This window comes from Carassius gibelio, chromosome B23, assembly GCF_023724105.1.
Source record: "Carassius gibelio isolate Cgi1373 ecotype wild population from Czech Republic chromosome B23, carGib1.2-hapl.c, whole genome shotgun sequence".
NCBI classification, from domain to species: domain Eukaryota; kingdom Metazoa; phylum Chordata; class Actinopteri; order Cypriniformes; family Cyprinidae; genus Carassius; species Carassius gibelio.
This window is the reverse complement of record NC_068418.1, coordinates 19,594,509-19,620,011: the sequence shown is the minus strand read 5'-3', so window position 1 is coordinate 19,620,011 and position 25,503 is coordinate 19,594,509. Positions and strand designations below refer to the sequence as shown.

General features: G+C 36.9%; 3 protein-coding genes across 4 annotated transcripts; 2 read left to right on the top strand and 1 right to left on the bottom strand.

The window, feature by feature from the left end:
• The first annotated feature begins 403 nt into the window (after positions 1 to 403).
• LOC128011846 (nuclear receptor subfamily 4 group A member 1-like) lies at positions 404 to 5,586 on the top strand. Its single transcript, XM_052594603.1, has 7 exons — positions 404 to 566; positions 2,277 to 3,049; positions 3,191 to 3,320; positions 3,473 to 3,636; positions 3,744 to 3,946; positions 4,035 to 4,213; positions 4,297 to 5,586. Exons 2-7 carry the CDS (start codon positions 2,279 to 2,281, stop codon positions 4,551 to 4,553), a joined length of 1,704 nt encoding a protein of 567 aa, XP_052450563.1. The 5' UTR covers positions 404 to 566; positions 2,277 to 2,278; the 3' UTR covers positions 4,554 to 5,586.
• A 6,033-nt stretch (positions 5,587 to 11,619) lies between these two features.
• On the top strand, positions 11,620 to 12,609 carry rprm3 (reprimo, TP53 dependent G2 arrest mediator homolog 3). The gene has a single exon (XM_052594659.1). The coding sequence runs from the start codon at positions 11,889 to 11,891 to the stop codon at positions 12,201 to 12,203; it is 315 nt and encodes a 104-aa protein (XP_052450619.1). The 5' UTR covers positions 11,620 to 11,888; the 3' UTR covers positions 12,204 to 12,609.
• An 8,004-nt stretch (positions 12,610 to 20,613) lies between these two features.
• zgc:56699 (uncharacterized protein LOC405758 homolog) lies at positions 20,614 to 25,392 on the bottom strand. 2 transcript variants are annotated; one of them, XM_052594645.1, is made up of 8 exons: positions 25,248 to 25,392; positions 24,852 to 25,011; positions 24,627 to 24,745; positions 24,368 to 24,494; positions 24,151 to 24,231; positions 21,641 to 21,704; positions 21,336 to 21,406; positions 20,614 to 20,944 (listed from the first exon to the last, which is right to left on the bottom strand). In XM_052594645.1, coding segments are annotated over exons 2-8 (549 nt in total). In that variant the 5' UTR covers positions 24,937 to 25,011; positions 25,248 to 25,392; the 3' UTR covers positions 20,614 to 20,942. The 2 variants fall into 2 exon arrangements, with proteins under 2 accessions (XP_052450605.1, XP_052450606.1); XM_052594646.1 differs by having other exon boundaries at positions 25,292 to 25,386.
• Positions 25,393 to 25,503: the final 111 nt, after the last annotated feature.

Here is a 25,503-nt window from a genome sequence, read left to right as displayed (position 1 = left end):
ATGTAATATATATTTTTTAAACAATTTTATAACAAAATAAATATATGTATAGGCTACCTAAAATTAGCCAAAATACTTTTTTTATTTAAATTTACATTTTGAATCTTGTTTAAAATGTTTTTTTTAAGCTGTGTGTTTCTTTTTACTCTTTCTGATGCACGTCTTTGCTTATTTGCTAGTTATTTGTGTCTTCTCCTCACTATTTTTACCTAAATTCAACCAGTTGCACAGCAGTACGCTGCTATAATTAGAACAATAAACGTGCGATTGTTTGCGTCAATGGAATCCCGTGTGTGCGTCATGTCTTTTGACTACGAGCGCTCTGATTGGACGGCAGCCGGAAAGATTTGCCGATGATCTCCGCCCCAGCATGGCCATATTTGCCAGTGGAACGCCTCGAGAGGATGCACCTTTGACGTCACGGCACAATAAATTAGTCTCTATATATCTGCTCGCTCACAGAAATTGAAGAAAACCGTCTTGTCGTGGCCGGGGACGTTTATACATGGTTATCCATCAGTTGGAATACGGACACTTGTAGGTCCCTCACCACAACACATTTTCAGGTAAGTCAATATTTTTGCTTTTAAAATGTGGAAGTCAGTGAACACTTTTCTTTCTGTTTTATGCTTCTTTTAAATAGCATACGAACAGCATATGCGTTCGCAGTTATACAAAGTAGGTGTGCGTGTTTATAAATGGAAACATTTGTTCTATTGAGGTCTAATTTTGAGATATTGTTCATTTTATGTATTTTGTATACTGTTCTCTATTTTTACTACGTGAAGCGCGCGAGTTATTCAGAAACAAAAAGCCTTTCGCGTATCTAGATTGAGTTGAATGCACATAATGAGTTGGCTTCTGGAATTTAAAATGTAAAAAGATTTGAATGTCAGAAGATAAGAAACTAAAGAATAGACTGAGAGGGTGTGTGTGTCTGTGTTAGTGAGTAGGCTACTGCGCTTCTGCACGCGCACGGTCTCGCTGCAACAGGTGCTCGCGCAACAGCCAACTACTTATGCATACACTCTCCTTTTAAACCGGACTGTACTTAAGCCATTTGTATGATACATAAATACATCAAACGGTTCATATAAGTAAAATACAAATAATGATTAAAAACAAGAAAGGAAAATTTTTATTTTAAACAAGTTCTAAGAAACGATATCATCGTATCCATATATAAAAACGTTAATTTACTACACATTTTGATTTACTATAGACATTTCAAGTGGTGTAGCCTTTAGTGTACACACACAAACGATGTAAAATATAAAAATATTAAAGTGATGACCTTGAAGCTCAGGTCTGAAGGGGGTTTTGTCTGCTTATTTGTTTACTTTATTATTATTTTGTAAACAAAGTGACTTGGCTTCCTGCAGGTTGGTTGACCCACACTGACTTTTTTTTTTTACACAATATGAATAATATTCTAAAACAAAATCGCTTTAGTGATTATTTTCAAACAAATAATTATAACATATTATGCTAAACTACTTTTGCCCAGCATTTCTTTTTTAAATTAAGCTTTTTTTTAACAACCTAGACATTTTTTACTTTAAGAAACATATCTAATGCTAATGCACTGGTTTGTGTATTAGTCACCATATTAAGGAACTGAAATGTTTAGGGGTCAAATAATCATCAGGTTCCCTGTTCTTATGGGTGCAACGTCATGAATGTCTGTCAAACTGCTGATCCATAATTATCTTATATGTTACCAGGCTCATTAAAGTACTTTTTGTAGAATTACTAGTGTAAAAAAAAACAAGTTGATAAGTGGCATGTTTTCCAAATATTTCCATTGCCTGTCTAAAGACTGAATCCATGTGGTTAGAATGTATTATGAATGAATGTAAGCACTTTTTCACTGCCTGCAGATTTTTTCTTAATTTATCTTATCACTTACCTTATGGAACACTATGCCTGAGTTTGCAAGGGGAAATTTGAGTCTATCTTAAAAAAGTTCCATATACATACACCGCCCCCTCACGCTCACAAACATACACACCCTCTCAGTGAGGCAACCCACGTGTCATGTTCGTCTGACATCCTTAATGTGGTAACACAATAAGCATGGCTGCCCCTTCCAGCTAGACGGCTCTCTAAGTTTTCTCAGAAATCTCAAAGGCACTGTGTCAATACAGACTCGTTGGTCGTCGAGTAAGTCTATCTAGGTATATGTCAGGATGCGTTATTCAAATCATGAGGCGTTTGACGTTTCAGCAGCAATATCTACGGTATTGAAAAGTAGATGTTGTGGTTCTGTTCTACAGAAATGACCTGTGTTCAAAGTCAACATGGAGTCCAGACCTATGAGAGCTCCCTCTTCAGCTCAGAGTTTTTGAATCCTGACTTCACCTCCAGGTTGGCCATGGATGTGACTGACCAGCGGGACCAGCTCTCCGCACCCTCCCTACCCAGCATCACCTCTCTGGTCGGCGGCTACGCTGGGGAGTTTGATACCTACTCATGCCAGATCGCCACTGGTGCTGCGTCTTCCTGTCTGGGCGGCACCTCCGGGCAGGACTCGTTCAGGCTGGATGACTTCCAGGTGTATGGCTGTTACCCAGGCACATTCGCTTTTAGCTACCTAGACGAGACGTTGTCCTCTTCAGGTGGGTCAAACTGCTTTGGAAGTCCAGCATCTGCGCCCTCACCCTCTACCCCGGGATTCCAGCCCATGTCTGCCTGGGACAACACCTTCAGTCCCTGCTCCCCTGATGAGGGCTGCTGGGGTTCAGAGAAGCCTCTGAACCAGGCCGCCACTTTCTTCACGTTTGGACATGACGAGCTTTCGCCTTTGGGACAGCTGCAGCCACAACTCCAAGATCAGGATCCCTTCTCCCAGTCCCAACAACACGGTTCTCCACTTCCCTTCGGCCTGGAGCAGGGCAGTCGGGATGGCTCAGGATTGATGGATGGACACCTGTCTCCTAAAGTAAGGAGCCCCACAGGAAATGAAGGGCGCTGTGCAGTGTGTGGAGACAATGCTTCCTGTCAGCATTATGGGGTGCGCACTTGTGAAGGATGCAAAGGCTTTTTCAAGGTGAGAGAGCATGAGAGTACTGTATTTGTCTTGCTGATAAATTATTATAATCTTTAATCATGTCATGTTACGTAAAACAACCTTTTGGATTTGGGAAATCAGGCTTATTTCACTGACTTGGTTTCCTTTTTGATTTTGTAGCGCACAGTACAGAAAAATGCCAAGTATGTTTGCCTCGCCTACAAAGACTGCATAGTGGACAAAAGGCGGCGAAACAGGTGCCAGTTCTGCCGCTTCAAAAAGTGCCTAGCTGTGGGGATGGTGAAAGAAGGTGAGCATTAAAAATATAATATTAATAAATAAGAAAGAACATAATACATATAGAACATAGAACATAAATGATTAAAAATGCATAAAGAATTTAAAATACCCACATACCCTTAAAGCAGTTTTAATCAATGTCCATATTGTGTCTCTGTGAAGTTGTGAGAACAGACAGCCTGAAAGGTAGAAGAGGTCGTCTACCATCCAAGCCAAAAGTTGCTCAGGACTCACTGTCCATGTCTTCGCCTGTAAACATCATCGCCTCTCTCGTCACTGCCCATATTGACTCAAACCCTTCCGGTGGAAATCTGGACTATTCAAAGGTGAGGACAGAACATGCTTCACAATAATCTAACAGCAAAATGTAAAGCTATAGTGCTGTTTTAAGAGTATGGTTAATTAATATATTGTATTTTTGGTCCTTGTTTAGTACCAGGAATCAGTATCTGGATTGTCTGAGAAGGAGGATGCCAATGACGTACAGCAGTTTTATGACCTGTTAACGGGGTCAATGGAAGTGATCAGGAAGTGGGCTGGAAACATCCCTGGATTCAGTGCCTTCTGTAAGGAGGACCAAGACCTTCTTCTGGAGTCAGCATTTGTTGAGCTCTTCATACTTCGGCTAGCTTACAGGTACATTTCAGTTCACGTGAGACAGAATTTAGCATTATTAAAGTACTATTTAGGCTAACTAAGCATCTATTTGTTTCTTTACATTTAGGTCAATTCCTGAGACAGACAAACTTATTTTCTGCAACGGTGTGGTTCTGCACCGGACACAGTGCGTACGAAGTTTTGGCGACTGGATTGATTCCATTATGGAGTTTTCTCAGAGTTTACACCGCTTGAACCTGGACGTATCGTCTTTCTCCTGTCTTGCCACACTGGTCATAATCACAGGTAAATGACTTTGGTCTACACAGACTGCATAAATGTCATGTTTTAGCCCAAACAGATCTCTAACATTTACTTGTGACCAACAGATCGACACGGCTTGAAAGAACCCAAACGGATCGAAGACCTCCAAAACTGCCTGATCACGTGTCTCAGAGATCACGTCTCCACAAGTACCCCCGAGGCCACCCGGCCCAACTATCTGTCCCGACTCCTGGGCAAACTTCCAGAGCTGAGAACACTGTGCACCCAGGGCCTCCAGCGAATCTTCTATCTTAAACTGGAAGACTTGGTCCCACCTCCACCAATTGTGGATAAAATCTTCATGGACACGTTGCCATTCTGAAGAGGCTTTATAAATGGACAACTGGTGTGACTTAAACAGATGAAAGAGATGGATATGAGATGTTTGAAATGGAGCTCTTGGGGGTTTGGCTAGTCAAAGGACTTTATTGATTACTGTTCTCTGCTTTCTTGGAATGGAACCAGAGAATGATTACATTCTACTTACGCCTGCGTTTGGAGATCACATAGTCTTCAATATCAAACTTATTAAGAGACACATAAGAATTATGGATTAGGTTTAACGTGTTGGTAACTCTAAACAGACATGGAGTTTCAAATCTTAGTATATTTTAGCTGAAAAGGTGACATTTCAATTCTGTGGTGCAAAAAAAGAAGCTCAAATGCTCTACATGTGATTTCTAGATGAAAGAATTCCCATCAGTATTACAGCTATGATCAGATGGCATATTCCACATAGACAGCATCCAAGAATCCAGTAAAACATCTTCCAATTTCAAGTTAGAAATTCCATGGACCAAAACAGGGAGTACAAACAGCATTTACTTGGATGCTTAAATTATCATACAAAGCCTTAAAATATGCTCAAGTGCCAGAAAACCATTTCCCTTACATATGCCGCAAAACGTGCTTACACTGAAAAGAGAGATTATGTTTGAGTACAGGACTGATTTGAGTGCATAGGAGGACTGTGGTACACTTGTCTAATGTTTCAGATCCAGTGACACTAGAACGTTTAGTGTATTTTAAGAGTAGTTTATATAAAAGTAAATCCAGTGCAGCTACTGTGCATGTACCATGTACAGCCTCTTACATGCAAATACTTTGAGTATTATTACAGACGCCTGACTTAGTTTAGTGTACCAGTCAAACCTTATTAGTAATTATACAGTAATTATATTTGTATGTATTTTTAAAGATGTATAGGTATGACTAGAGCTTCTGCAGACTGTAACTTTTCTCATAATGACAAAATCAAGATTGGGCATTCTGATTTTTTTTATATAAAATGAAAGGTATTGCTTATCTTTCATTGATTTTGTGCAGCTCTCTGAATAAATTTTGAACAGAAATCATTGTGGGTTCTATGAAACATTTCTTTATATCATTTAGTTTATCAATAAAAGGGACTGGGATCTGCATGGCTGTTCTTTCATTAAAAAATAAAAAAACAAAGTGTTTAGCACTTCTAGCTTGTATCCTGTGGGCCTCATTTATAAAATGTTGTAGAAAACATCCTACATGCTTACATGTGATTCTGAGAAATGAAAATTTGCATATGGCTCTCATCCAGCTGAATCATCTATTAGTCACAGATGATCTTGAAATTGTGTTCAGCTGAATGGTAAATGGAATCCAATCTGTCAACAAATCATCCAGACCTTTTTTTATGAACTAGATTAAAATATCTAATTCAAAAGAGTAATTTATGACACATGCTGAATTTTATGGTTCTTTTTTTTTTTTTTTTTTGAGCTTGACAAATTCAGTCTGCATTCACTTTGATTATAATGCAAAAAGTGGGAAAAAATTAACCTTGAGTAAAAAAAAAAAAAAAAAAACCTTCAGAAGAATCTACAAATTTTGAATGACATGGAAGAGGAAGAAATTCTGCCCTATCCATTTATTTCAACATTGCTTTCATAACAGCTGTTGAGTAATAATGATGTCATCTGGTTACTGCACTGCGATGAGCTTTCCCTTTCTTGAAGTTGTGGTTTTGAACATTCTCCATATGGACAGTTAGCTGGCTAATATGTGTCATGCGAATGATTTAGATCTGAACTTGACGTGACATCAGTTTGACGTGGTTCTTGAACTATATTTAGATCTGTTTCTCTTTTTTACTATCCGGTCATTTTCAATCAGATTATGACATAAGTCATTATATTGCTTTATATGGCTAACAATTGCAAAGACATTTCTACTGCTCATATTTAGACTAAGGGGTTTTAACATACCTCTGACTATGAGGTGGGGTAAAAGTGAGTCAATTATACAATTAATTACATGAAAGAAACTGATTTTATTGGTAAATAAAGATGGTTCTGTATTTAAAACACATTCAGTTTGTTAGTACTACAGAAACAGTCTAGAAAATAGTACAGTAAAAAAGCAGTATGAACATCTCAACAACCATACATCAACTTCCTGTAAACCCTCAGTGCTGTAATGATAAAACGAACAGACTACTAGCCAATTTGCAGTTTTTCTAAAGGTATCCGTCTGTCCCACGGTAGCTTATTGGAGGGTCTGTAAATCATCTCACCAGATTTCATTTAGTTGATTTCATCATAACATTGTAGGACATTGTAAGTACAGAATCTACCTCATCTGACTGCGTTCCATTCTAAAATATAGTGTTTATGAGTCACAGGTACCCCAGCAGACCCACCCTGCTACTATCATGATACCTCACACCTGACTACCCTGGACCACAGAGAGCCTTTTTGTCCCGAAGTGGTATTTCTAAATAATTTTGTGCGGTAGCTTCAAAACACAGACTTCTGGCTGAGTAGTCACGCTACACACCACAAGGCCTGCAGGGTGTCACATATCCTCCTCCCTCGCAGAGAACACCAAATTCTATGGCCTAATTTTGGGCCACTGTAATTTGCTCTGACAGATCCTGTGCCTGCCAAGGTATGCGGCCGATGGTACCACCAAGGAAAGTACAACTGAGCAGACAGAATATGTGCCAAGGACTGTGTGTGACACCTTCCTCCAGCGCTCCAGACCAACAGATGCATTTTGGGGCTTAAATTGAAAAGGATCCTCAACATTAGTGACCCTGGGCAGAAATGTTACGTAATATCCCAGGCCACTCTAAATTTAACTATATAATACATAATACCTGGGCGGTGGCAATGAAATTGGCCCCAAAGTGGCTTACTGTATGCCTCATGAAGTGAGTCATTATAGAAAAGGGATATCCCATGAAACAATGAGTTTTCTGAGAGCGGGCCTGTGCAGCATCTTGTATTTTGTAATCATTAGCATAGTTTGTCATTAAAACTCTCTTCTTCGCTGAACTGCCTGTCTGTATAAATAGCTTACTTTGAGTATTCATGTTTATATTTTAGTAAATAATTCACACAGCTCTTGTGGGCACCTTGCACAGACAGTGAGAGGAAAGAGGAAACCCTGCGGTAAATACATTTAGCTCATCATTGTGTCCCGTAACTCAATCTGCTCCATTGTCAATTTGACAATGACAGATGAGAGGGGAAGAGCCACATTCTCCTGGCTTATATGGTATTATGAACTGAGCTCATTCAAAATGAAGATCTATAAACTGTAGACAGACAGACAGACGGACGGACGGATGGACGGACACACAGACAGACAGACAGACAGAAAAACAGACAGACAGACAGACAGACAGATAGTTGTTAGAAAATTGCTATGGCGTTGTTAGGCTGTTTTTGATGGTTGCTTTGCGGTTGCTAGAGAGAGATTTTAACAGTTATAAAATTGTCTGGCAAGCCTATAGGAACATCTGAAGGATATGGCAGAATAAAAAATACCAGAGCTCATCCACAAGAAGTAATAGGATAAAGTCACTATCACTCCAATTACAGCAGTTATGTGGGCAAGGCCAGGGACAGCATACAAAAATATCCACAGTTTCCATGTTTGGATTACTTTAGAAAAGACAGCTTTTGGTGCAAAATCAAAACAAGGTGTCGAAAAGCACATTGCCATGGTGACAATTAAACAATGACTAGTTCACCTCCAAAGAATAAAGTTATTATGTAAGCCTCCACCAGCCTCCTGTACTGGTCACCAACAGCCTTGAGAACATGAGAATGCTGGGATATAAAACAAGACCGACAGGGAGGCTCAAGTTTTGATGAAGTGCTGCAAATTTTGCATAAGAGCCCAGAGGTTGTTCCGATTACTTCCACACTCCAAGAACAAGGAGGCACAAAATGAACACATGCAGGACCCTCATAACCAGATACTAACCATGTAACAAGTGCTTATATAGTCATCAACAGCCTTTCAGTTTTTGAGCCTTGCTGCTTTGGTGCAAGTAAATTCTGACAAATCATCCAAAGACACTGCTTGCAAACGTCTTCTCAAATCCATCTCCTGGATTTTTGCAAACGTCTTCTCAAATCCATCTTAAACCTGCATTAGCAACTTTGTATTATTTGTTATATAATTATTTCCTGATTCAGTCTGCAGTCTTAACCACTCTGGGACAGACAGAAGGGCTATTTTTATAAACTGTGAGCCCATGTGGATTCAGTTAAAGAGTTGACAAAGTGTTGTTGACGACTTGTCATGCTCTAAACAGGTGCGGTGGCATATGATCGATCGTGAGCGGAGCATAAAGCGAAGGGAACATCTACTGTACACACTGAACTCATGACTCAATCCGAACATAATAAACCAATCCAGATTGGGCATCATGTGGTTTTATCATGCAGTGTGAAAATGTGTCATGTTTCATCTATGATAATATGGCCTTGTAGTTGTAAATTAGGGGTGTCGAGAGGGCGAGGGACAGAGACTGAATGCCAATACTGGAGGAAGATAGGAGAGATGGATAATAGATAAAGATAGATGGATGTTGTATGACTCAAGTGTCAAAAATGAGAATCTTTAGTTATTTCCATCCAGCACTTGTTTCAATTCAACACTCAGTCGTTCCATTTGAATGAATGCTTGGATGGATAATGAAAGAAATCACAGAACAGCTCCCGGACATGAGCATTCCCACTCAACAGAGGAAGCCTTATACAAGCATGTGTTGATGTATTCTGATATCAAGAAAATTCACCAAGTTATATTTAACTATATTGAGCTCCTGTATCTTATTAAAGAAAATGACATTCCTTAGGATATGACACCTTAAATGCAAAACAAAAATAAATGGAAATATTAACGCTCAGCTAGTCACGTAAGGGATCCCCTCTTAGAACGGCGTGACCTGCAGGGAATGCTTCAATATGTGCGGTGAGGCCTGTTCACCCAGCAACTGCACTGTTACAACACAGGGGTTAGGAAACCAGCTTTACCACGAGACACACTGAGACATTTCAACTGATAAATAGTAAAAGTTCTCTGTTCGTATTAACTTGGCATTTCACACAATTCACATGTTTTGTCAACCACAATAGGCAGGATCCGACTTTGAAACTGGCTGAGCAGGTTTATTATTTTACAGAATGCAAATGAATGAGTAAAACAACTATACAAACCATTCTATTGTTAATAAAGTATAATCGGACATTAACTGCAGTGAAATTAATTTTTTTTTAATATATATATAATTTGATATCTCTCTCCAACTTTTTCCATTTATGCATGTAATTTAGATTTTATATGTTACACAAACATGAAAGCACATTCTAACATGTGAATAGACACACACTCTCTCTCTCTATTTCTCCCACACATGACAGGCGTAGATTCCTCTCAGTGTACACATTGTTCCCCAAAGGGGAATTATATTTTGGGCTTTAAGGGTGTCGTGGGTGGGGATTGCCAGTCCCTAACATTAGCCTGGGGTTTAAAAATAACCTCTCATCACATGAAATCAATAACGGCATTTAGATGTGACGGAGAGCGTGTTCGCGAAGTCAGGCCCCTCTGGGATTATCACACTACTTGACAAGTGTAAGTGACACCATCATTCTCACCTGGACCTGAGGAAAATCCAGTGCCACGGTAAAACGGAAGCAAGTTGCTAAAAACATGGTGGCGACTAATTACCCAGCTACCAATATTCAAGTTCTCTGCTTCAAACATGCTGCAGCATATCATTTCTCCCCTTTTACAACAGCATAAATTAGCCCTTATCTGGTTTATGACAATCTCAGTATAGTCTGATAATGAATGTATAACCAATATGAGCTTGATTTTGTTACATTTGATAAGAATCGACTAGATTAAATACAAATTTAATACAAATAGTATTATTACATATAGTATTATTAACACTGCTAACATGTTCAAGCAGAGCAATATTAACATTGAAAAGTTCCAGTGCTGCTGGACTGTATATCAGTTCTCTTAAAATAAATTTAAATGATAGGAATTAGTTGTTGTATAATATTAATTGGATCATGTTAAAAGGTTGTCATACATCTGCAAAGATCATCAGCCTATCCTTAGAGAGTAATCGTAAACCAGCAATTACATGTGTTCTAAAAAGCAAAAGGTTGAAGGTGCATCTCTGAGCACTGTTAGCATCAGGATGAGCACCATTTAGTCATTCAGAATGAAAGCAGTTGTTGTTAAAACTATTCAAATAGTTCAAATAACTTAAACTTAGGTTTCTGTAAGACTAAGAACTATGCATATACACAGTCTGTGATGAATTTCAGATAAGTGTGTGTGATAATGTGTTCCATGAGATAAAATTCTTGATGTTAATTTATGTTTTCCCATTAAGAATGCAGGGCATTTGTTTGGCATTAAAAAAGTTATGCAATTGAGGATGTAAAAGCCATATAATATAAAAAAAATTAATTAAAAAAAAACTGAAATGGGAATATGTTTTCTTAATGTGTAATGGTACAAAAAAAACTAGGCACGGCCAGCTACACTCAAGTGTGTAAAGCAGGGTAATACTGCCATCTACCGTTCCGAGGAAGAGCTACACCAAGTTATTCGAATCACTACACATATTGCGAAGTATTTCTATTCACTATTGGCCATTTTGCACATCTCAGAACAATGTGATGGAAATTATGGTGGTGAAAATTGTATTTTAGTAGTTTTTGGAATAAAGTGGCAGGCCTACTTACTTCGGTAAGGCAAATTTCATAGCTAGAATTTTTTATGTATCCTAAATACGCTTATATAAACAATATTTAACACTTTTCTTTTTCTTTTCTTTTCTTTAAACTTTGTTTGAAAATGCACACGATTAAAAAAAAATCTGTTTAAGTGACGTTTACCTTTTTTTCTTTTCATTTGATCTCCGGGATGCTCACACGCGGTTTCTTAATGAAGTACACGAAAAAAGGAAGAAAACCCTTCGTGCTTACTGAATTTTGTTTGAAAATGCTGATAAAACAGGTACATAGGCAACTTTTTTGAGACCTACCTTCCCTCAAAAGCCACATGGTCATTGAGTTCAGAAGAAAGTGTGTGCGCGTCGCCGCGCCTCTTAGCGCGCGCTCCAAGGCACACTAAAATACCGGAGTGCACTCTTCCAGACATCACTGAGACTGCTGCAGAGATGCTTGGATGATGTACTCCATCATATATAACACATAAACCAGACTTTATGCCACAAACCGACGCCTCGACGACTGTTTTTTGACTTTTAAACTACATCCATGCAAGTGACCTTGGCAAATCTAGGTTTTGGAAGTTTTAAAACATCAATACGCGTTATACACGCCACAGAAAACTCGACATGAATGTCTCACATGGACTACTGAACCGGACGATCTCTACAGCGAAGCAGCCTTTGGAAAGCGTTCAAGGATGCTGCAGTAACTTCTCGGTGATCACGAGCGACGGGCTCGGTTCACCGGTTCAGGACGAGCGCGATCAGTTCATCATGCGTTTGGTGCAGATCGCGGTTCTCTGTGTGCTGTCACTGACGGTCATTTTTGGCATATTTTTCCTCGGGTGCAATCTACTCATCAAGTCCGAGAGTATGATAAATCTGCTGGTGGAGGACAGAAGACCTTCCAAAGATGCGGATATTATTATGATTGCTGCATAAATCGGACACAAACTGGAAATCTCTCATGAACGACACCTGTTGGTATGGCCCTCAAGCCAACGATGAACTAAATTTATTTTTATGTAGGCTATTTCATCTTGGACCAGAACCTGTTAATGAAACGCATGTTTTTGAAAAGCCAGAAATGTGTGGTGTTGAATATTTGTCTACATCTTCTTTCAAAACACATCTTCATGAAGAACAGAGAAAGATAACCCGACAAATTCATTAATCCAGGACAGATCATTTGAAATTATGAATTTGTCATTTCTTTTGTATTTATATTGGCCGAATTGATTCATGTGACTCCTTGAAATGATTCAAAAATTTAATAATTAATGTATTAAAGAAAGATTGTGTTAACTTGCATGCAAAATGGATTAAAAGGAAATAGAGAACTCTAAAACACTGTTCCATTTTAGTTCCTTTATGACATTTTAGAGTTTTTCAAAGGTTCAAAACAAGACAATCCAGTTAAATAACAAGCAATTATAACTGTCCATCAAATTAGATTATTAACTAGCAGCCATCACATTTCACATTCTTAATAAATAGGCCTACATAAATTGTGTTCTGATATATCAATCACAAAAAGTCTCTCAACCTCTGGAGGTCAGTTGCAAAGGTGCAAGCATAGTGTCTTCAGTAGAGGAAAAAAACGTGAATCAAGTTCTAAAAAAAAAGGAAGAAAAGAACATCAAATTATTTTAATTTCCATTTATCACATGACCTTTTCCACATGGAAGCACATTATTCATCTTTTCCTTCTTAGGTATCTGGGCAGCTGAATTACACCCACAGTGCAGACCACTTACAGCTAAGCTTTGGTGGACTATTAAATATCTCTACAAATATAAAATTATTAAATAACTTTTCATATTTGTTCGGAAAGGCCATCAAACATTTTAATTCTGTTAACAGCTCATGTCCTTGAAAGCGTAAGAAATATGGTTGATGTTAACATTTTAAACTGCAACAATATGGTTTTTTTTCCACCAACAAGCAGCTAAAAAGCTTAGAATGACTCAAAATATGTCCGTTTTTTTAATTTGACATTCTGCTGACTCACCAGCTGGCTTTCCACATGAGCTTTAGCCTGGGGAGAATATAACAAGTGGCGCATTTTTATTTTAAGACAGTATTTTTGAACCACAAATATGGTGGTGAATGAATTCCATAATTATGACTATAGCATGGCAAACTATAACATTATGTAATTTGACCTGCAGCCCTTAGTTTATTAATTCTATTATTATGTAAAATATTAGCCTTCATTTTATTTGCAATCAGCATCTCATGTCAGTTTTTATAAACCAAAACCTGAAGGTAACTTTAAAGAGATGTTGCAAAATTTTCTAAAATCAGTTGGATAATACTTTGTCCCCTATATTTGAACATAGTCTGCTGCTACAAGAATGACATCATAAGAACACGATCAAAGCCATACACTGTATAATACATGTGACTGCTGAAAACGTGCCAAAGACATTATTCAGTGCCCTAAAACAGATGGTGCTCAAATACATGCAACAGAATATAGGGAACCATAATCCAAATTAGAGATTAAGGCTGCATGCTATATCATTGACCCCAATCCTAGGACATTCAGATCACTAGACCCCACCTGCACACATGTAACTGCCCACTGCTGCTTTTTTTTTTAAATCACTGTCCTTTTTATGAAGCTTTTCATTTCCCTGCTTTACCATACATATGATGGTTTCTTATACTATAAAAAGCATAATCAAAATTTGTTCAGTTTTGATTGATAAATAGGGTATGATAAGGCTCAGGTGGAATCATTTTCTAAATAAAATCATATTTTACTCAGTAAATATTAATCAAATGTGATGGTAAAGACATTTATAATGTCACAACAATATTTCAAATAAATTGAACCTTCTGTCCATCAAAGAATCCTGAAAAAAAATTCATTCACGCACAAAAAAATATTAAGAAGCTCAAGAAAGAAAAAAAAATGCGCACCAAATCAGCATATTAGTATGATTTCTGAAGGATCATGTGACACTGAAGACGAGTGATTATGCTTTGCCATCACAGAAATAAATCACATTTTAAAATATATTCAAATAATAAAAAATTTTTGCTTTTACTGTATCAGTGATTAGTATCGAGGTACTAATATAGTTGCATATTTTCTGTTTGCATTTTAATATTAGACATTTGTTGTGTTTTTGTTTTTTTAAATGTTTATATAGTTTTTATAAATTTTTATTTCACATTTAGTTTCTTCTAAGTTTTCTTTTATGGTTTTAGTTTACTATAATACCCCTATACTGCATTTATTTCTTTTTTTTTTTTTTTTTAATTAATGCAGTACATGTGTATAATTTTGCAGATTCTCTTTGGGCCGATCTACAATGAGTATATATATATATTATGGGTAGATATCTTTATTCTCATTTGGTGTTTAAATTTTAAATATTTCACAGTAAGGAAATAAACATTTTTTTTTACTTTTTTTTTTCAGCCTATGCAGTTAGACTCTATGCATATCTTATTTTTCTCCCTCAGAATATCAAGATGACGGAACTAAAAAGAGAGAATCTTGCTAGGGGTTCTCATGAATTTTCCCCAGAGAGCCACTGAATGATTGATGCCGTGATTGCTTTATATTTCTTCAGCCCTTTTTTAAAGAGAGAGGGAGAGCGGGTGGTAGCATGGATGAAAGGAATGGAAGAAAAGGTCACTCCCGGTGGTAGTGGCTGTCAGACAGCGGTACGGTCCTGAGAAGTGACGTGGCATTACAAACTGACAGAGCAAGAGAAAGGCTATGGAACAGGGGAAATGTCAGAGTAAAAAGAGGGGAAAAAATGTGAGGCCTCTACAATACATGTTAGCATAAATGTGAAAAGCATATGAAAGGGTCTAGGTGGGATGCAACCACCTTAACCTGTTATGCAACAAGCCATTGTGTAAAGCTCAAAGAGGCAGAAATAGTTTTAGATTTTTATAGCGTTTCTTCAGTAGGCCTCTTTGCACACAGGAAGTCACTCTACCACCCGTCACTGAGACTTATACTGACAGAGAAACATAATTATAACGATGCCCTAAACTACTTTGAGGTGAATCCAAAACCGTTCACCATCTATGAAGTTTCTTCCTTTTAGATCATATCTGACAGCTTTAGCTCCCACAAGTAATCAGTATTTTTATTCATCGTTGACAGATGTTATACAAAATCAAGGGTCTGCCCGAAAAGCCACGGGGGACACGGCCTAAAAAAGATTCTCTGGAGACTAACTGCGTGACTCGGGGAGTAAAACTTGCTGCGTTTAATCACACCATCTCATAGCCTCAGTTACCCTCAACTGATACTCAACATGTAATATACAAAAATACGTCATTCAGTAGAAGGTTCTAATTCTTTGGAGAGACTGTGGCTTAATTAGGTGTCTGCAAATGTGAAAGACTGAGCTCAACATATATAGACTAGTACTATTTAAAGATCTTTAAATACACTTAAATTGTATTATGATCTAGCATGGTATTAGCCATACACCCACAGATGCTTTAATAAATGACACGAGGCACCATGATGACCAGACTTTTCTCATCCTTTTTAATTCACCCTGCTGATTCAGTTGCTATTGCTATCTCGGTTTTGCATGCACAAATGCAAATGCTCTAATGCGATCCCTGTTGTCCCATGAGCCTCAGACTTTAGCTCAGCATTTGGGAGTAACAGCTGCAATACCTTTCCATCAGTCAGGACAGAGCGACCCATCACTCCACTGGTGTGTGAGGAACAGGAAGTGACAGACTGTTTTTTTCCCCCCTTCCCTTCCTTTTTGTTCAGTCCAATGAGTCTAAATGTGATTGACAGCAAAAGGCATTTTATGCCCTGCCGCAGTACTGCATAGTGCAAATGTTTGTAAAGCGCACCAAATATTGCATAACTAGATTTCAATGAGAATTGACAGCTTTAGTTGCTGGCTGTATATTATTACACATTTTATTTTCTGATAAAATGCTTTCAAGAGATTTGTGGATGTTGATATCAAAGTCATGTGAGGTAGACATATTTTGGATTTCATTTTACGCATTGTATCTGAATGCCAAAAAAACTTAACACTTAAATCTTCACTGTAAAAAAAAAAAAAGTCATACTGGTAATGTCAACTGATGGTTTTGCATGTAAATTATAAGATGACAAATTTTCACTTCCAAAAACTACTAAATGTAATATTTTACTGCTCATTAGACTTCTAATAGACTTTTTTTTTAAATCATATACAGTATATAAGAGAAGTAGCAGATTTATCATAGGATTCTTATAGTGTTTTAAAGTTAAAATGAATCACTATTTTATAGTATTCCATATGTTGGGAAAAATATTTGTTATTTTTTGTATGTAAAAAAAATAATAAAAAGAAAAAACTTCTGTATGTGGAAAAAAAATCACATTCATCTCATTCAAAAATGAAGAATATTTAAAAATGATTTTTTTATTATTATTTTTAAGATAAAATACATTTCCAACATTTACTTATTGGTGGAGGCCTAGGCTTTCTAGTATACTTGCGATGGTGAAAATTAAGATGTTTTTAAAAGAAATTCTCAATTTCCTTTATTAGCTTATTCGGTTTAAGAAAAATGTAGCCTAGCTGCAAGATGAACACTGAAACAATATTACAATATTACACTGAAATCCTTTGAGATTGTGAGTTTGCGGTGTGATGCAAGAGGCATGTAAGTAGACAGTGTTACCTGGAAGCGCTAAACGTCATGATTGCCCAAATCACAATCAAGTATTTCAGAAAAGTTATAAATGGCCAGAAAATAAACAATCCTGTTAAATGCTAATATAAGGCAAGCTCTCTGAGTCTTAAGGAACGGTGATGTAATCAAATTCACGCTGGTTGTCTACCCACTCCCTCTGCATGACTGTGCTTCCCATGGGTTTCTGTCAGAAATGTCTTGCTGAACCTTTTCAAACATGCAGTCTCAAACTGAAGCGTGGCGAGTCCTGCTGAGCAGCTCTTTCAAATGATGCTTACGCAAATGGTGACCCAGAAAGTGCGGAAACATCAACCTAAGATCAGAGTCCTTCAATTATCGCATTGCATGCAGATAATACACCTTTATTAGGCATCCCCCCCCCCCCACTTGTTGTCCCATCTGGGCTTTAGGAACCCTCACACACAATGAGAGCACTATATTTAAAGCTAATATTGAATGCTTTAAGTGCATGAAATTGATTTAAGTGTGTCACTGCTCTGCATTAATTCAGAAAATATTGTTTAAGTCAAGGTTTAATGCTGGCTCACCAATAAAGGAAGCAAAAAAAGAAAAAGTAAAGGTGGGGAAATTTATGTTGGATGAATTTATGGCAAATAGAACACTGAAGAACAGAACTTCAAAATTATTTGAACACTTTAATCCACTTTGTCCAAAGATTGCTCCACATTGCTTAAGTGTCTTTTTTCCTCCTTCATAGTTTTGCTAGCCATATTGCTCAACTTTTGACACAGAAGTATCATCAGGAACAGATTAAATTAAACAGATTAATATTATTAATAATATTAATAATGTTCATCCTCTGGCTGACTACGTTTTGTATTAATTTTTCTGAAAAATCCTGTCATACGTGCACAAACTGACAGTCACCACTTACAAGTTGTTACTAAATATTGTAGAAACATAATTTTCCGTAAAGTTATAAAAAGCGCTATACAAATAAACTTGAATTGAATTAAACCGTTATTAGTATGCATATTAATAGCAAAATGGCTGTTTATTGTACTCATAAAGCACATATTGTCTTATCCTGTATGACCATATTTTTGATCCCTTAATCCACCCCATTCCTAAAGTTAACATCTACCATACACAACAAATTAGAGAAAAACAAAACAAACAAAAAAAAACATGATTTGGTAATACATTATTAGAAGTCATTTAGGAAAAAAGTATGAGTCATTTATGACTAGGAAAAGTCAAAATTATTAGATATGAAGTCATAACTGAACAGACGGTAAGTTGCAATGAAGTCAAAATTGAGAAAATTATGGCAAAATTCTCAATTAGTCAATTATTTAATGAAATATCAAAATTATGATACAAATAAAAAAAAATTAATTGAGATACCAAGTCATAATTATGACAACAGTAACATTGTGACAGTCAATTAGAAAATTTCATAATTATGAAAAAATACTACATTATGAAAAGTTAAATTATGAAATTATGAGATATGGACAAAAAAAAAAGTCAATGTTAACTTCAACTTTAGTCATAATGTGACAAACTGAAATTATGAGATCTGATTAGTCAAATATTGTCAATTATGTGATGGAAATGCCATTATTCACTACTACATTAATCAGAAAGTATGAATAATATTACTATTATTAAAGAAAAAAAACAGGCAGAGAGCAGTATGGAGTGAAACAAAATGTTAAAATAATCCACAATATCACACTGAACTGAAACTCCACTAAACTATTATTGGTCCGGAAAACAGCATCCAAACGTTGATGTTAGGCGTTTTCTGATGTAACTGTAAAATGCTGGCAGAACGGAAAGACACAGCACATGCTGCTAGAATTTCTCTCTGGGGAAAATTAATTGAAGGACAGAATATATTTGCACCTCATGAATAGTGTATACAGCAATCCAGAGAAAGGGCAGAGAACACTCAAACAACAACCATACACAACACTACTTCCTGCTCCAAAAGATGCATTCATGTCCAATTTTATTATCCTAGTTTAGCCTTTTAACGACCACATTAAAATCTGTATGAATGAGACAAAAAAGCAATTCTACATTGCTACATTTTTCTTTCAGCATAGCTGACGGGTACAAGTGACCCATTTCTATAGTCAGCTCCACAAGTAATGTCATGGCTAATGATGAACTGACACGCTCCTGTCAAAACAAAACATGGAGCGAAAGGAAGAGTGTGAGAGACTACAGTATGATGCTGGCTAATTTAAGAAAATCATGTGCAAATGAAGGGTCTTTATTGTCAGTCACGTGGAAGCATGTCTTGTGTGTTATCTAGGATTTGTCTCTGCATTCAGATCTGGTTTACTTATGGCTTAAGACTGAAGAATTGAGCAGCGGGGCAATATTCTATCCCATATTAATGAGCTAAGGGAGGAAAATCCTGTGGTCTCATTAAGATTTTATTTTTAGCATTTCACAAATACCATTCATGAAGCTGGATTACAGAACCTTGAAATAGTGAGAGGAAATGCACGGTTCAAGATTTTTATTTTTGTTCTTTATCCAATATATTATCCATTATATTTTAGTTCACTACTGTTCAAAAGCTTGAGTTTTTTTTTTATATACATTTATTCAACAGATGCATACAGTTAAATAAGTGACCATAAAGACATACATTGTTTTAAACAAAAAATAAATTTTTAAAAAATCTATTCAAATTCAGTAAAAGTTTTGAATTATGCAGCACAATTATTACTTGAGCACAAAATACAATTATATTAGAACAATTTGCCACCACAGGAATAACTTCCACTTCATAACATTAAAAACAGATTTGTTATGGTTATAATTAAATTATAAATTAAATACTAGATTTTAAAATTTTAATTTCATTATACTGCTGTATAAAAAAAATAAATAAATAAAAAAAATTAAACTTCGGTGAGCATAAGAGACCTCTCTCAAAAAGATTAATTCTTACTGATCCCAAAGTTTTCAAAAGAAGTCTTTTACATAATGAATCTTGGCCATTATTTCACCATTTTAATTAATCCTTTAACCTTTTTATACTTACATTTAAATGAAGTAAAATAAATTATAAAAATAAACACTTAAATTAAGTATAGGACATCATCTTGCAGGACACTGCTTTAAATTTTAACTATCATGTGAAAAAAAAAAAAACACACACACAACACTCCAACAGCACTACACTTAACTTGCTCACATGCCCAGTGTGTGGAGTTAAAAAAAAATTGAAAGCAAGCTTGCAAAGTGCTCCTCTGAGCAACAGTGCACTGAAGGAAATGCTACACAGCTGTGTTTAACAGGCACACAGATGCAGAGACACCAGAGGGGGCGAACAATCAGCCCTGCCTACGCAAAAACAAGTGCACACACAAACACACACACACACACCCTGTCATTTGTGTAAATGTCTGTTGTCAGTGCAGCTAGCAGGGGAGAGCTGGTGTTGCCAGCTGTCGGTGCGGGTTAAACGAGGCACAGAAGATGAGGAAGAGGGGGCAGACCTGTGGCCCTGCCAGACTAACTCATTCTCCTTTCATATTGACACATGGCTTACACTAGCCCATCATCTCTGTGACTCAAAGCAGCCACTGTAACGGAAAAAAAGGACAGAACGTTCACGCACTAATTTAAAATGCTCAAGGCATTATGCATGGATTCAAAAAAAAAAAAAAAAAGCAATAGGTTTGCATTTAAAGAAATCTTTAATGAATCGTACAAGTCAAGACGAAGGGTTACCACTTACACAAAATGCAAAGAAAGTTTAAAGCAAACGGTCCAGAAAGAATGGCACTGATGACTTCTTTGAAATATGACACTATTCTTTGGTTTAATAAGGAGCGTCTCTACACCAGATTAACTTGTAGAAAATAGGAAAAAGGGAAACTTCACAACACTTTAAAATGAAAAGCTTTAAAATATAAGCAGACTTTAAACAAGTTGGGCTAGAAATCACACAGGGCTCAAAGTATAAAATAAGTAATATTAGCCGGTGAAGTCCATCCAAAGGTGAAATCCTTGGTAAAAAGAGGGAGGAAAGGTAGTGAGAATGGCGATAATATTGTTACACACACACACAGCCAAGGGTAGGTAGCATAAACTGTTTGGAATAGTCAAGTTATATTATTTTTTCCCCTTCAAAACAGGGTCATACTTCTTTTTTTTTGGTTACAAAAAAGCAGACTGGTCCATGTGAATCTGAGAAGACCTCGTCTATTATTAGTTTGTGAAACTAGTTCTGTCTTAACAGTGGCTATGTTTATGCAACTGGCCCCTGTCACAAGGACTGCTTAAATCAGCCAAAGGTGCTGCTGCCATCTACAGGAGCATTTGTAACATCCACAAATAGAAGAGCAGACTTGTTTAAAAGCTAAAACCCCTGGTTAAATCAAGTATCACAGTGCTTACAGAGTTTCCATGGAAGAGTCCGTGGTGCCCGAAGTCCATTGGATAAACTGATGGTGGTAGATGGCTCTGGCCTGACAAAAACATGAGTGCAGATGTATGTAAAGTAAAGATCAGAGTAAGGTCAGCCATATTTTGTCAGAAAACAGGTATAAATAAGAGTGTCCCTAGTGGTTAAACTTGGTTACATGCAACCACCCAATTATAAGGTTATTTTACTCAAATGAAATCCTCAGAAACACTGCTAGTTTGCCTTACTGGTCAGTTTTTTTTTTTTAAGGTCTTGGGAAAACAACATGAGGACTCACTTGTTTTGGGCAAGCTGATTGTTGGATTCGCCCCAGACAAACTTAGCAGCATTATCATCAGTCTCTGTAAATCACAGGCCAAAAAGAGGAAATCCAGAAAGAAGGGATTTATTCATGTGTCAAAATCAAAAATACAGAATCCAGAAACTATGCACATTTAAAAAGGCAAATCCACCGTAAATATACAGCAGAGTATGGAAGCATATGGGTAGCATTATTCAATTTGGGATGTAATATGCAAAATGACAATGCAATATGTAAAATGGCAATGCATTTCTGTATTTACATTTACATTTTCCAATACATTTGTGCAACGTTTGGTGCAAAATGAAAATGAAAATTAAATTACATAATTTTCATTTGCCATTTACTACACCAGTTTTAAAATGTAAAATGAATATTAATTTTAACGCTTTATAAGTTGCAAAATTAAAATTAACATGTTAGACATATCTAATCATTTCTGTAATACATTTTCAAGCAAAAACTGTGGCAAAATGATCATTTAAATGCTATTTTTCTTAATTGCATTAACACTCACAGTCAAGACACTTACGATTGCATTTTCATTCGGTGTCCCGCAATGAATGTAGCAAAATTCAATGTGCACATTGAAAATGCATTCCGAGCCGATCACGTGTCCCCGCCCTCGCGCCACGTCAATCATTGTGTGAACAAGGCAGGGCTTACAGACGGTCAGAGACTCAAGTCTCAGGAAGAGGATTCAATCAAGTGAGACAACATGGACAAGACAGTTGGTCCGTGTATGTTTTGATCATTTCGGTTTATGGCTTCAATATTTCATTCGGACTTGTGGGCGGAGCTGAAACGCTGCTTTCATCTGATTGGTCGAATCGGATCGGTTTTCATCTGACAGCCTTCAGCTCGGTCTTGTCATTCTTTCAGGCAGAATAAGAGTCAGTGCGAGTGAAGCACTGAAATGTCTGAAACTACGCTCACTGTTAATTAGCATAATATTTTAATCAGATGTAGCTGGGCAAATTCGTGCTGCTGAGACCTGCAAATTATTACTAGGTTGTAGTATTGTATGAATATTGTCCCACTGATAAATACAGTGCAAATAGTTCTGTCCCTTTGGATAACAGTGAAGTGGAAATTAAAATCAATAATAGACTGAACAGTTCCATGTCTGTAACATTTACCACTCTCATCTTTTAAGTCATAAGGCACTAGGTATGTGTGTGTGTGACATTAATAAATAATTGTAAAAATGAATATAGTTACATTTCTAAATAAAAATAGTAAAATTAGCTCTATGCTGCTCAGTGCTCCTGTAGCCTACCCCAGAGCGCCCTCTCGCGGCTGTAGACGGTAATGTTTTCTCTTGGTCTTGAATAAATGTGACATATAGTCCAGTGCGACTTATGTTTTTTTCCTCGTCATGACGTATTTTTGGACTGATGCAACTTATACCGAAAAATACAGTTAACATTATTATTATTATTTATTATGAGAGTAATTGACACAGACTAGAACTTTAATGCTTCACCCAATTCAGCTCATATCTTTAGACTCGTCCGACTCGTGTTGCTTGTATAACTGGCCAGACTTACCTTCCCAAAAAATCCTATTTAATTTTATTTCATAAATTTAACTATATTTATTTCCACTTTACTGTTATCCAAAGGGACAGAACTATTTGCACTGTTTTTATCAGTGGGACAATATTCATACAATACTACAACTTAGAAATAATTTGCAGGTCTCAGCAGCACGAATTATGTGCCCAGCTACATCTGATTCAAATATTATGCTAATTAACAGTGAGTGTAGTTTCAGACATTTCAGCTGAAGGCTGTCAGATGAAAACCGATCCGATTCGACCAATCAGATGAAAGCAGCGTTTCAGCTCCGCCCACAAGTCCGAATGAAATATTGAAGCCATAAACCGAAATGATCAAAACATACACGGACCAACTGTCTTGTCCATGTTGTCTCACTTGATTGAATCCTCTTCTTGAGACTTGAGTCTCTGGCGGGGACACGTGATCGGCTCGGAATGCATTTTCAATGTGCACATTGAGTTTTGCTACATTCATTGCGGGACACCGAATGAAAATGCAATCGTAAGTGTCTTGACTGTGAGTGTTAATGCAATTAAGAAAAATAGCATTTAAATGATCATTTTGCCACAGTTTTTGCTTTAACATGTTAGACATATCTAATCAATTCTGTAATACATTTTCATTTTAATTTTGCAACTTATAAAGCGTTAAAATTAATATTCATTTTACATTTTAAAACTGGTGTAGTAAATGGCAAATTAAAATTATGTAATTTAATTTTCATTTTCATTTTGCACCAAACGTTGCACAGATGTATTGGAAAATGTAAATGTAAATACAGAAATGCATTGCCATTTTACATATTGCATTGTCATTTTGCATATTACATCCCAAATTGAATAATGCTACCCATATGCTTCCATAGCAGAAGCCTAGTTTACGTAAACAAAAACTAAAAAGGCATGCAATCAACATGTCACAGACCTGTTTCCCAGTCCTCGTTAGGGGAAGGGTTTGTCCAGGTGTTAACAGGCACCTGAAACTTCTCCAGCAGCTCTACATTTCCTTAAAAAAAAAAGAAACACACACACAAAGTCTTCCTTTTGATTTCACTAGTTTATAACTTAAACTAACAAATAACACATGAAAGTACAGTAAAATGTACACAGTTACAGCCCATGTTCAAATGTGTGACACTAACCATCTTCAGCATTTAGTGTCCTCTTGTCTTCACAGTTTGCGATGTGATGAGACAACTCATGCTTGGGAATCAAATGCCTGGCATTGAAGGGGCAGGTCTTCAGTTCACCGACCAGTTTGGGGTGGTTCTGGAACAGATGGAGGTTTACAGATAAAGTTCTCATTCCACCAATGCCAAAGTACACTGTGTTTTTTAAAATTTCAGTAAATATTACATGAGATATTAGCACATGGAAAAGGTTCCCTCTGCCATAACCTACCTTCCTGCACTTGAGAACATGAAAAGGGAAACGAGAAGCTCTGATCTGATGGTTTTTGTCATATGGGCACTGCACAATCCTGTTGGGGTCACTGGCGTCATCAGCGTCTTCACCAGAGCCTGTGGAAACAAGAGGCGCCATCATTAAACTCGCAGCTGGTTTAAACAACACGCGTTTTGTGACTTAAAAAGTGTAAGGCCAGTAGAAACCGGTATGCTGAATTACCGGTCTCTTCATTCCAGCCTTGCTGTTGATTTTCAGAGTTTACTCCAGACGGGCCGACACTACTCCCGAATCTATAGGTGGCCATGCTTGCTTGCTTGCTTCCTTCTGGAGAGGTTTGCTCGGCCTTGCGTGCTCTGTTCACTTCGATAAAAATGTCACCCTAAAAAAAAGCCCAGTTTAAAAACAAACCAAACTTCAAAACACACACAATGCTGATTAGAAAAGAAGCGTGTTTTAAACAAGATGGACAAAACAATTGAAAGAAGGGAGGCCGACGTAGGCCAAAAGTCAAGGAATTTCAATCAAAAACATTTGCAAGTTTTCTTTTAAAATCATAACTTGACGTGGGATGTTTTGTAATTTCTTTAAATGGCATTATCTTGTCAGAACACCTACAAATTGTCTTTTGTGGTCGTGAGGTACTCGCGTGCTCCCCACACCTTCTGCTGACTTCAATCATTGAGAGCATAGCCGTGGAATATCACGTGACGTCATTATTGTGTATTATCATAAATATATACCACGGTAAACACTTTCTAAATACAGACAAGAAACAAACAATAACTAGCAAAACGGCTTTGTATATATAAAACAATAATACAAATAAAAAATAATGATATTGAACTAGATTAAACATCTAAACATCAAAACA

Coding starts and splice junctions, on each gene's coding strand:
- LOC128011846 (XM_052594603.1), top strand. CDS start 2,279: ATGACCTGTGTTCAAAGTCAACATGGAGTCCAGACCTATGAGAGCTCC. Junction 3,321..3,472: donor TGTGGGGATGGTGAAAGAAG/GTGAGCATTAAA, acceptor GTCTCTGTGAAG/TTGTGAGAACAGACAGCCTG. Junction 4,214..4,296: donor CACACTGGTCATAATCACAG/GTAAATGACTTT, acceptor TGTGACCAACAG/ATCGACACGGCTTGAAAGAA.
- rprm3 (XM_052594659.1), top strand. CDS start 11,889: ATGAATGTCTCACATGGACTACTGAACCGGACGATCTCTACAGCGAAG.
- zgc:56699 (XM_052594645.1), bottom strand. CDS start 24,936: ATGGCCACCTATAGATTCGGGAGTAGTGTCGGCCCGTCTGGAGTAAAC. Junction 21,705..24,150: donor TAACGAGGACTGGGAAACAG/GTCTGTGACATG, acceptor TGTGATTTACAG/AGACTGATGATAATGCTGCT. Junction 21,407..21,640: donor AATCAGCTTGCCCAAAACAA/GTGAGTCCTCAT, acceptor TGTTTTTGTCAG/GCCAGAGCCATCTACCACCA.